Source organism: Drosophila sulfurigaster, chromosome 3 (genome assembly GCF_023558435.1).
Source record: "Drosophila sulfurigaster albostrigata strain 15112-1811.04 chromosome 3, ASM2355843v2, whole genome shotgun sequence".
In the NCBI taxonomy this organism is placed as follows: domain Eukaryota; kingdom Metazoa; phylum Arthropoda; class Insecta; order Diptera; family Drosophilidae; genus Drosophila; species Drosophila sulfurigaster.
In genome coordinates this window covers 3,508,185-3,519,613 of record NC_084883.1, presented here as the reverse complement: position 1 = coordinate 3,519,613, position 11,429 = coordinate 3,508,185, and the positions used below count along the sequence as shown (strand labels likewise).

Here is an 11,429-nt window from a genome sequence, read left to right as displayed (position 1 = left end):
TAAACATTAGATATTATGTCTCAAAGTTATAATACCCTATAGCTCCTAGGTGTTTAATCAGTGTTCTCTGTGATTTTCTACCGTTCCCAACTGATCCTAAATGAGAAATTTAAATGTAGAGCCCGAGTGTACAATCTGAAGCCCCAACAATACTTGGGATGCATGCGCCCGATTGAAATATAACCTCATATTAGTTATTTATTCGGATTTACAATTCAGATGCACAATTTTTGTTGACGAAAATAGTTTCTACATAATTCCTCCTTAATTGGTTTGATCCAGCTTGTTAAGCTTTTCCTCGATATCCTTGATGCGACAACGAACCTCGGGTGCGGAGTCGCGTTGAAACTTTGTTAGATTCATTTCAAAGTTTTGCTTAAGCAGGTTAAAAGTTGTCTGATCTCGTTTTGGGCTCAGGCGTTTGATGAGCATCAACACAATGTTGAGGGCTTCCTTTTTGAGACCTGTATGGGGTACACCAGCTGCAAGAGTGACTGCGGCTAGGACATCACTGCAGATCTTCTGAACGATAGCCTCGCGCGTTTGCAGCGGCGGTGGCGCATCTGTTTTAGGTTTCTTCTCCAGGTTTTTGCGTTCAACTGGCATCTCGGGTAGCTTGGCTGTTTCCTCGAAGATATACAGACGCTCCACGTACTTGGTGAGAGCGGCCAAGAGACTGACTTGAACGGGACGGGTGCTCTCGCTAAGTATACTGGTGCAGTTCTCAGCAAAGAAAAGCTGATATCTGTGTTGTGTTATAATGGCATGCTTTGGCCACGATTTGCCTAGCGTTTCCCAAACTACTTCTTTTAGCTTGTTCAGTGTCTGAGCCTTCTTATTCCTTTCATCTGCGGTTAATTCCTTTTTGGCTGTACTGCTGCTGGGTTCATCATCGTCGTCAGAGTCAGCGGAACGAAGCTCCTTTTTCTCCAATAGATACCAGATCATGTCATACACCTCTTCAAAGCGATCCGCCTCCAGCTCATCCAAAATATCTCCCAACGCAGGCAATGCCATTGTTCGATAGAGTGGCTCCTGTTTACGTGCTTCGCGCATTGCGGCTTCAATTATGTTGCCGCATATTTCGTGCTGGCGATCGAGATTCTTGCAGAGTGCGGCCAGAGCTTGAAGCAGACGCTCCTTGCCCTCAAAGGTGCGACCCTGTAGACCGCTGAGCAGCAGTTTAATAAGGCGCACTCGATCTGCCTCCTCTAATGAGCTGCTCAGGCGTGTGGCAATATTCTGTATGACATTGGCCGCCTGAGCCTTGCGCGACCAGCTAGCGTCAGTCAGCGACGACTCCAGCTTGGGTATAATTACATGCAAGTTGAGACGAATGCCAGCATCGCCGGGGCTAATGTCATTCCACAGATCCTTCCAAAGTTCAATGTTAGCCTTGTTTTCCTCCGTTTGCTCTTCATGCATGCCAAAGAAGATGAGCGGCAACATGCAGTCCATGTAATCCTTAAGCAGTTCATGGTGACGTTTGTTTATGGATTGTATGGTCAACGGAATCGATCTATTGGTTGGTTGCTCCATGTACAGATCATCCAGTTTGCCAAAAAGATTTTTAATTGATTGCTCCTAAAAATTTAAATACAAAATGTGTTTAATTGCATATAAAGAGCAAGTTAACAGGGTCCTACCTTGGCCAAACCCACGAGATGGCCAATAGCGCTGGCATTGTATTTGCGGACTGTTATATTCCGATCCTTGAGTCCGCTGAAACAAGCACCCAGATATTTTCCTACCAACGGTGTCATTTCTTTGCCCAATCGAATGCTGATCTGAAAGAGTATCGACGACGATAAATGTGTGATAATAGACTGTCTAGAAGTGTGCACACTTACCAAGCAGACAAAATGTGCGCAACCAATTTTGGTGCCTAGATTAATGCTGGTCTTAATCAGTTCCAGCAACTCGGGTGTCATTCGCTCTAGCACTTGGTAGTCAATGAATCGCACACACTTGTTGATCGTCTCCATGGTATGATGGGATTTGGCAGCCTCCGCACGCAAGCTGTCAACGGCTTCTTGTGCTTCATTATCAGCACCCAGACGGGTAGATACATAGGATAATTTTGTGTTCTCCAGTTCGCCTGTTGCTCGCAGAAGACATGGTATAAGCGTGGCAAGATGTGGGGCAATTAGGGCTCCAGAGGAGTCAATCATATCTGATATGGTTTTAATGCTGACTTTGCGAATGTCGGCTACCTTGTGACCCACACCCACTTCCAATAAATAGGGTAGAATTGAGGCAGCAACAGCTGTGCCCGACTTGCCATGCTCCAAGGAAGATGCCAACACACACAGCTTGCCGAGAAAGGCGGCTGTGCCATGGGCGGTCATGCGGGTGCCTTCGTGAATATCATCCATAACGCGGAATAGCTGATACCAAAGTTCCCGTAGCTCTGGTTCTGGTAGCTCATCCACATCCATGGTCTCGGGTGTCACACGCCGTGGACTATTCGTGACTGCTGTTGATGCAACGATTGGCAGTTGCTCTTCGGTACGAAGACGCAGCCCATTTGGACGCTTGAGCAGATCTCGAACAGCCAGACAACATGCGATGCGCACACGCCACTCGGTGCATGTTAAATTGTCGAGTAGTTCTCGCAGGATTTCCCAATAGTATTGCTCGGTTATCTCCTTGGAGTCAATGACAATGGTGTCCCATATGGATATCATGGAGTTCTGTATCTTGGGCGTGGGATCATATTTGTAACGATAAAGGCGCGGTATAATTTTGCCCAGATATGGCTGCATCTTCTGACGCGACTCCGCTGAAAGCGTCTTCAACCCAAATGCAGCTCCCAATTTACTAGTCCATGCGGCGTTATGGTTGGCCAGCTGCATGAACTGATATATCATGTCCGGTTGATTCAGATCTGATGCCAGGGAACACAGTTCTTTATAGGTGGTAATGTTGCCACCCGTTGGTGTCTTGCCCAGCATACCTTCGGCAAACAGTTCTGTGTCACCCGATACTTGGTTCACCTGTCGCTTTCCTCCGATGAGCTGATCGAGCAAAGAGTTTGCTAGATCGGTTTGGCTGTTTGAATCTGAGAGCGCATATACAAGGCCCAAGCCACGTGAAGCAACATCCTGCACGAATTCTGTAAATGCAAACAAGTATATATAAGAAATAACAAAGCTACGTTGAATTTTCTGCACTTACCGCTGTCGTCAGAGAGCAGCTCGGTAAAGGCAAATTGCAGCAGTTGTTTCTTGCCGAGCACAGCGGGTCGGTTGCTGCAGTGTTTAACCACCGCCAACAGCCACACAGAAATGGCCTGCCGCGATTGAGGATTGGGTTCGGTGACCAGGCGTATTAACGCAGTCAGAAACTGCTCAAAATCCGCATCGCTGCAATGTATATTCTGGAAAGTCTCAGACGGTGGTCCTCGATTCACATCGTAGCCACATAAAGTAATAACAATGGCCTCAGAGATGGCAATGTTCAATGCTGCATCTTTTTGCACCTTGGCCAAGGTTAAGAATTTGTCCAGATTGCGCTTAGTAAAGTGTGCACCATCGCCAATTGCCAAATAGCCCAAGCACTTTGCCGCTTCCTCGCGAATCTTTTGTCGGGCTGAGGTGCTGCGCAGCAGCTGGAAGACGACGCCAAAGATGATCATTTTGGTGGATGCCTCAATGCTCTTATACTCGGCCAACTCCTCGTCGTCATCGTCATCGTTGTTGCTGCACTGTACTTGGATTTCCACCTGCACATTCGGTATCTCCACCGTCTTGCCAATCATCGAAGTACACTTTACGGCCGCGGATACAAGAAGCCATCGTGTATCACAAAGCATTTTTGCTACAACATTGTGGAGAATTTTAGGCATTGTTCTTGAAATTGTATAATTCACTTACCAATAACTTTCACAGCGTTAATAAATTCAGTCCATTGGTCATAATCTTTTCGAATTTTCTGTTCGTTTAAATGTTCGATTTTGCGATTGAAAGCATGTCCCAAAACTAGGAGCCAACCATGCTTGTGTTCTAAGGTTCTTTGTGGCAGATTGGATAAGCAATCCTTCACCTCCTGATCGAACTTATCGTCCTGCATTCCATAAGCCCACAATATGCCATAGACCTGGGCGACATTAATCCGCATTACTTCGGAGACATCCTTCAGTGAATTGCTCAATGGTTCAAGGAGATGTAGTTGCTTGGATGCAAATAGCTCGGGAGCAGCATTCAATAAATCATAAAGACAAAGCAGACTCGATTCCGCTGCGAAGTGCAACAAATATTAAATGTGGTTCGTAATAACACCAATTTAAAACTTACTTCGCTTAGCTTCGACGCCACGCTGCACGAATTGCATATATTGATGCAGAGCATTGGTCTCTTCCTCGTCATAGTTAATCTTTATGTAGTTGCGAAGCTCGCGCGTGTATTTCTCATCGCCAGGAGCAGCCACAACACCCGCCGAGTACCACAAGCATAGGCGGAGATAGTCAAGTATCTCTTCGTATACTTCCAGAGTGTAGGGTAGTTTGGTGCGACCGACTACAACGCATGAAGTGCTCTTTTTCAGCCTCTTATTGGACATGTCGTGTACATGGGCCATCAGCACAGGGAAGCTGGGCAGCACAACACGACGCTGCTCCATCGACAGATGATTAAAGTCACTAATGGACTCGGTGTCGTGTTTAACTGTCTGATCAATAGAGGTAAGCATGCTGTAGTTGACATGATCTTTCTTCGAAGTGCCGTACAAATAAGTGGTCACATTCTCGCGCAACGAATTGCTGCAAGTTAAGGATTATTAACCTACAAACATTTTCTCGGCTAGCAAAACTCTTACCGTTCGCCAGCGATGAGGAGCAGCAAGTAACGAGCAGGGGCATAGAATTCTGGATAGCAGCTGGTTAGAAAGACACTGGTCACATTTTGCACAATTTGTATCTTCGACTCGGCATTGTCCAACAGCATGGCCAGCAATAGATGCTGTTGTCCATCCAGATGGACCTCCGATGGATCGCCATCCACGTCCATGGCATCGGATTTGGTCTTTGTTTTCCACGCAAACGCTGGAGCCATTGATACTAGGGCTTCGCGTATCGAGCTATGCAGATTGGCCTCGCAATTCGCCAGATTATTGAAGTAGCCCAATACCAGCTTTAGGTCCTGGCTGACATCTTGTGGGAAGCTACGCGCGTGCTGTGCCAAAGCTGAATACGCAGCATTCTGCACATCATTGGGCTCCACAGAGTCACGACCAATAACTTTTGTGATGCCTGTCAGTATCACCTTGGAAACCTTAGAAACCACTTCACGGGGTCCACTGAAATTAAGTGAAAGGTCAGCAATGCAGTCAGGGAATATATAACGCATTTTCATTTTTACTTACTCTTTGAGCACTAGTTCCACAAATTGTAGCGCCAACACCTTGCACTTTTGATTGGTATTGGTGCCAAAGAGTCCATCAAATATCACCTGGAGACCCTTGCCGACATTAATGCTCTTGCCACGACATTTAATCAGATACTGCAACAGTTTCTGACGTACACGAGCGCAGCACGGACGCGTCTGTCGCTCCGTTATCGGATTCTGCTGACCAATGAAGAGCGTATAGAGAGCTGAGGTCACAGCTGGATTATTAAAGTCCAGCATTGTGCAAAGCTTGCTCAGCTCAGCGATGGCGGGCGTCGCCACACTGAAGCGCGTGTCCGCAGATGCAACGACGAGGAGCACAAAGATTTCGTTATCACTAAATACACTGGCACATAGGAAGCGCACAATTCCCTTTTTGATCTTCTCCAGTTCCTCAGCTCGCCAATTGTTGGCAATGACGCGCTTAAAACTATATGGACTGAGTCCGGGTGGTACATCCTGTTCCTGTGTAATGCCGTATGGCAACAATAGAACATCCTGCAACAAGGACAAGAAACTGGCTCTAATTGCTGGTTTATCCTTGAGTTTAAGCAACTCGGCTCGTTGTGCTGGATCATCGGGAATCTTGATGTCACTCAAGATAGGCAACAACAGCGTAAAGAGCTTGTCTTGATAATTCTCCATTTTACTCTCGCAGCCCACAATCTTTGAGGCAAGCGCTGCTTGTGTCTCCAACGGCAAACGAGGAAATCCCATGCTAATGAAGATGATGGCAAAGTTCTTGAGGAATGTGGTACTGTCAGGAGCCGCATATTGATCCAGGAGCGCTTCTACCGGTATCTGCACCTGACCACGCGATGTTACGCGTCGCTTTATGTGTGTCAGCACTTCAACAACCTGATGAAAGTGCAATATACATACATACATACATTTTTTATTTTATTTATCATTTGTGCATCGTCATGTAGACTGCGTCAACTGGATTGGACAATTTAATATATTCACCTTTGTGCGCACTACATTGTCGGGCGAGTTAATTTTGAGAATTACGGGCGTTAGGAACTTGCCCACAGTTGTCTCCAGCTTCTCATCGGTGTCCGCATTTCCCAGACGCAGCAAAACACGCTCGAGAAGCTCTGTTGCAAAAAAAAGAATGCAAACGTTTGTAAGTTTCAGTAATTGTTTTGGCCATATTAAAATCACAAATTGACTTGCTTATTGCACCAAGCGATTGTACTCAATGTCAGCTTGCAGATTCTTTTGTTTTTTGTATTAAGCAAAACAAATTGTATTTATTTTTTACCAATTTCTGCACCAGGTCCCGCTGTTTCCATTTTGCTTATTTTTCTTTTTTTGTTTAGCGTCTGACAGTGTTGCCAGTGCATTGCAACAGCTGAGTCACTTGACGTTGCCAGACTATTTAATAGCAAGTCATTCACTCACTGCTTTATAAACAACGCTGGGCGCGCAGTTCAAATGTTAAAGACACGAATTCAAAATGAAGTTGAGAGTTTGATACCCAGGAAAATACGTTGAAAGGTGCAAATTATGATCAAATTTCCACCGATTAAAATGGATTGACATTTTTGGGAATACATAGAAAAGGTCTTTTGGTAGTTTTCTTGCCAATTCGATTCTTTTGAGCCTACGCAGGGCAAAAAGAGTTCAGATAGGTTTTTTTTTATCGCAGCTGAAGATGCTTATCAATTAGTTGTTTGGAATTCCATCTTGCGTATACCTGTAATAAACGCGAGCTTGGAACTTGTTTCTAATCTAATGAATTTCCCCAAAATTAAATAAAGTTTTAAAGCAATTTTTAATTTTAAAGAATTTTATTCAAGTCAAATATATAAACACATGTCTCGGAGTTACGGTGTCATCGAAAAGGAGTTAAAAACTGAAAAGCAAAATGAAAGTTGTACAAATTAGTAAAAGAAAATAAATCAAAAAAACTTTTGCGAATCTTTTGAAAAATTTCAGTTTTTTTACATATAGTAAAAAAGAGTCAAGGTTCTTCAGCAATTTGTTTTATGAAGACCGTCATGATTTTATCATCAGAATACGCTAACAGAGCAACATTAAAATTAAGTGAATACTAACCTTTTGTACTCATAAGAATTGGATTAGTTCTGAAAATTCTGAAATAAACTTGAAAAAAATATATGCGGTGGAGTTAAATTTACATTTTTTTTGTTTTATTCAAAAAGAATAATGCTACAAATATTGTTTTCTTCCGCTGTGGTGTTGTCCTCACTTAAAACTTCTTGAAGCTCTTCTTGGCGCCCTGACCCTTGCTGACTTTCAAAACATTGAAACGCACGGTCTTTGAGAGGGGACGGCACTCGCCAATGGTGACGATGTCTCCTTGCTCAACATCTCTGCAAAGTAAAGAGATAATTCCAAGTTAAGTTGACATTGCATTGTAAAATAAACAATAAGACAATCGTTTAGATTTGTCAGTATTTTTACAGTGTATGTAAAAAGAGTCAAGTTGCTTCAGCAATTTGTTTTATGAAGACCGTCATGATTTTATCATCATATAGTATCGAATAATTCTCTAATGGCCTGTGTGGAACATACCTGAAGACGGGCGAGCAGTGGACGCTCATGTTGCGGTGGCGTTTCTCGAAACGACTGTATTTGCGCACAAAGTGCAGATAATCACGGCGGATGACAATGGTACGCTGCATCTTGGCCTTGCGCACAATGCCAGTCAGGATGCGACCACGGATTCTGACATCTCCGGTCCATGGGCACTTCTTGTCAATGTAGGTGCCATCGATGGCCTGTCGGGTGTAAGAAATGGAGATTAGTTATAAAAACATCCTTTTAAAGGCAAACGGGTGGGACTACAAAGGAGCATGCATACCTCACGTGGGGTTTTGAAACCCAGACCAACATCACGGTAACGGCGGAGCACCTTCTTTTTGGTGATGCCGGGTTTCACCTTACGGTTTAGGTTAACACCGAACTGCTTTTGGAAGGCGCGTTCGTTCTGTTTCGTGTTAGCGTTGCATTCGACAAGTTACGGGGGCCGGGTACAAACAACGTGCATGGGAGACGGAGGCATTTCGTTTGTTTGTTGTTGTTGTGGTGGTTGTGGATGAAAGGGAAGAAAACGGGGACGCAATATTAGTTACATTTGATCTGCGACTCTTACCTCGGCTGGCGTTTTAAAGCCTAACCCAATACGACGGTGTAAACGTGATTGCTTCTTGCCATTGGCGCGCTTAAGACGCGTTGTTGGCACAGCGTGTTGTTTGCGAAATGCACGTTCGGTTTGCTAAAACAAAATTTCGAATGTGTTCTTTGTGAGACACCAGCGTACACAGCATGCGTACAAGTGTGGTTATGTTGAATACGGATTGCTTCAGCGTAAATTTTGGATCACTCAACGAATGTTGTGCAGTGGTCTCACTGTACAGGAAAATGTGTATTTTGTTTCACAATCCACTTAATTTCACCGTTTACATTGCTTTTATCATTTACCAGCCCAATTAACGCTGTATTTTATTTAATTTCGAACACATTTTTGCTGCCTTACCTGATCAGCCATGTTGGAGCAAGAGGAAAGAAAGAGCACGCGTTAAATTAGAGATGGGCGATATTTCATTACTTGTTACTTGTTAAGTATTTTATGGTATCTGAATAGTACTTGTGGTTCACCAACAAAAACTGTGACGCGCACTCTACGATTATAAATGAATGGTTCGTTTCATAAATAATCAGCTCATTTACGGTCATAATTGGTCATAAATTAAAATAATTGTAGTATTAGAGTCTAAATAAAGCCGTATCCAAAACCACAGTAATTATTAAAATATCGATTAATCAGCAACAGGGTGCATTTATTTTTTGGATAGAGTAGGTGACAACTCTGCAGGCATTTGTTATCGATATGTCATATACAACAGTGCCACACAGTGCGCACTTTTTAAATTTCGTACAGTTTTAGATAATTTTTTTTTATTTTTTGATTTGAAAAATGTTTTGTCCTTGGTGTCATCCGGGGACTGCAATATTTGTTCAGCTATTGACCTTATGGCTTGCTGACATTGACTTTGATTTTTGTTGAGTGGTGGATTTGTAGCCATATCCTACTGACTTAAGTGTCTACTTAAGTGGCTTTCGAAAAATGTCTTTGTGCGTTCTTTTTACGCTGTTTTAGCAGTTTTTTTGTGAGACACACTAAATTCTCCAGAGAGCGCTGCGAGTATTGCATGCGGTTTATTGTACTATATATTTACATTCACGCACACATGCCACAAAAAGAAAAAAATGGGGTTGGATTAAGAAAAAAATAACAGCATAAACAAGCGCAGTAACTAGAGAAGACAATTGCCTTGGCGTGAAACGAAGACGCATCTGCAGCAACTGACACAGGTCCAAGGCGAAATCAGCTGTGTTGGCGTAGCTATAAGTCCGTTTACCGTTAAACGTCACCGATGGGGCCTACCACACTCAGGACAAGGTCCGTGCCCAACCCAGGCTCGGCTGCATTTCAATGCCATTGCTGGTGCGGATGTCTGCTGCATAAAATAATCGCCAACTAGCGTTCTCCGCTGACGATGGGTGGTGACCTTAACCTGCACTAGGCTTCGCTACAGCAGTTGCTGTTGCTCTAGCTGGTGGGGAAGGAAACTGCTGGCTGATGGGCGTGGCATGCGTATGTGGTGCTGCGCCGAGCTGAGCTGTCAAGGCTTTCCCTCGGCCTTACTCGTTGGCAAGGTAACAATGCTGCACAGCTGCAGTGAATCCTTTTGTCATCCTTTCGTTGAAGGTTTCCATTTTCGTGTTTCGCATATTTTGTAAAAGGTAAAACAATAAATCCGACTTTTACTCACACATACTTGCTGGATATTAATAAAAATTCGGAGAATTGTTATACCTTGTATAAATATGTTACAATGAATGAATCAATACATAAGTTGAACAAGGTTGCCAAGATGCTTCTATCGGCTTGACGAGCGGAATATGTTTAGTAGACATTAACAACATCTGGAGTAGTAACAATAACCATATTTTTGCATTCCCAATCTAATTAAAGCAATACAAATAAACATTGGCTAATTTGATTTAATGAAACCATTTTATAGAGTAAGCTGTTTAAGGGAATATGTCACACATAACTAAAGAGTTGAACGTTTTTTTTGTCTTTTTATTTAAATACACATAATTTTGTAAAAAAAGCCACATTTGAAAATGTTTTTATCAAACTAAAAGTTAACTTTACACAGCAAGGGTATTTAATGTTCGGATTGTAAAAGAAAGTATTTTGTTTTCAGTTGTATGTATGTTAATTGTTGTTGTTGGACAAGTGCTCAACTTTGTTGTAAATGAAAAAAGTTTGATGAGCGAAAGTTTGTGAAATATGCCAAATGCAAATTGCTCAAAATGCGGATGCGGCCATCATTTTGAATTCAGTACTTAAATATTTATTATAAGTATTTTAAAGTCACCTCCCGTCACCCCCTCCGAGCGGGAGAGCGGGCACTTCAAAGTAAATTAAGAAAATAATTTCCTTGGTGCATGAGACAATGACAAAGACGGGAAAAGATAACGGCATTAAGTGTGCAGCTTAACGGTACATTAGGTAAACAGTGTTGTCAACTTTGCTGCCGCAAAGCAAAAGTGTGGATGTGTGTGTGGTATACACATAAAACTTTCAAGTGACTGCTATATGGGTGTCAAACCATTGACCCTATCAAGGAGCTGGGGCTAAGGGTTGCCTTCTTAACCCTTCTGTTTGCATCTCTTCGCATTTATTCGGCTGTATAAGTGTGCGTGCATTTGAAAAGTGACCGAGATAATTTTTGGCATGCTTTGTTTGGTTTTGGTTTTACTTTTGCTGTTGCTGTTCCTGCTCCTGTTGGTGGCAACACCAACAAAACCCTCCCATCGTCTGCTTTCCCACTCGGCCCACAGGGACCCGTCCATACAATTTTGATGAGCAGCAGCTGGCTGTGGCTATGGCTGTGACTGTGGTTGTAGCTGTTGCTGTTGCTGTTGCTGAAGCTGAAGCTGTGGCTTAGCTAAGGTTTTTGGGGATCTGGGGGGCCACTCATCGGGTTTGCTTGTATACAA

General features: G+C 43.3%; 2 protein-coding genes across 3 annotated transcripts; both read right to left on the bottom strand.

Moving 5' to 3' along the window:
* Positions 1 to 172: 172 nt before the first annotated feature.
* Positions 173 to 6,807, bottom strand: LOC133844813 (proteasome-associated protein ECM29 homolog). Its single transcript, XM_062279078.1, has 10 exons — positions 6,649 to 6,807; positions 6,351 to 6,481; positions 5,362 to 6,242; positions 4,816 to 5,295; positions 4,296 to 4,759; positions 3,876 to 4,238; positions 3,178 to 3,819; positions 1,851 to 3,115; positions 1,647 to 1,787; positions 173 to 1,584 (listed from the first exon to the last, which is right to left on the bottom strand). Exons 1-10 carry the CDS (start codon positions 6,728 to 6,730, stop codon positions 265 to 267), a joined length of 5,769 nt encoding a protein of 1,922 aa, XP_062135062.1. The 5' UTR covers positions 6,731 to 6,807; the 3' UTR covers positions 173 to 264.
* A 711-nt stretch (positions 6,808 to 7,518) lies between these two features.
* Positions 7,519 to 9,019, bottom strand: LOC133844818 (small ribosomal subunit protein uS17). 2 transcript variants are annotated; one of them, XM_062279082.1, is made up of 4 exons: positions 8,890 to 9,019; positions 8,215 to 8,340; positions 7,926 to 8,131; positions 7,519 to 7,723 (listed from the first exon to the last, which is right to left on the bottom strand). In XM_062279082.1, exons 1-4 carry the CDS (start codon positions 8,899 to 8,901, stop codon positions 7,600 to 7,602), a joined length of 468 nt encoding a protein of 155 aa, XP_062135066.1. In that variant the 5' UTR covers positions 8,902 to 9,019; the 3' UTR covers positions 7,519 to 7,599. The 2 variants fall into 2 exon arrangements, with proteins under 2 accessions (XP_062135066.1, XP_062135067.1); XM_062279083.1 differs by lacking the exon at positions 8,215 to 8,340 and adding an exon at positions 8,506 to 8,628 and having other exon boundaries at positions 8,890 to 8,916.
* Between the last annotated feature and the right edge of the window lie 2,410 nt (positions 9,020 to 11,429).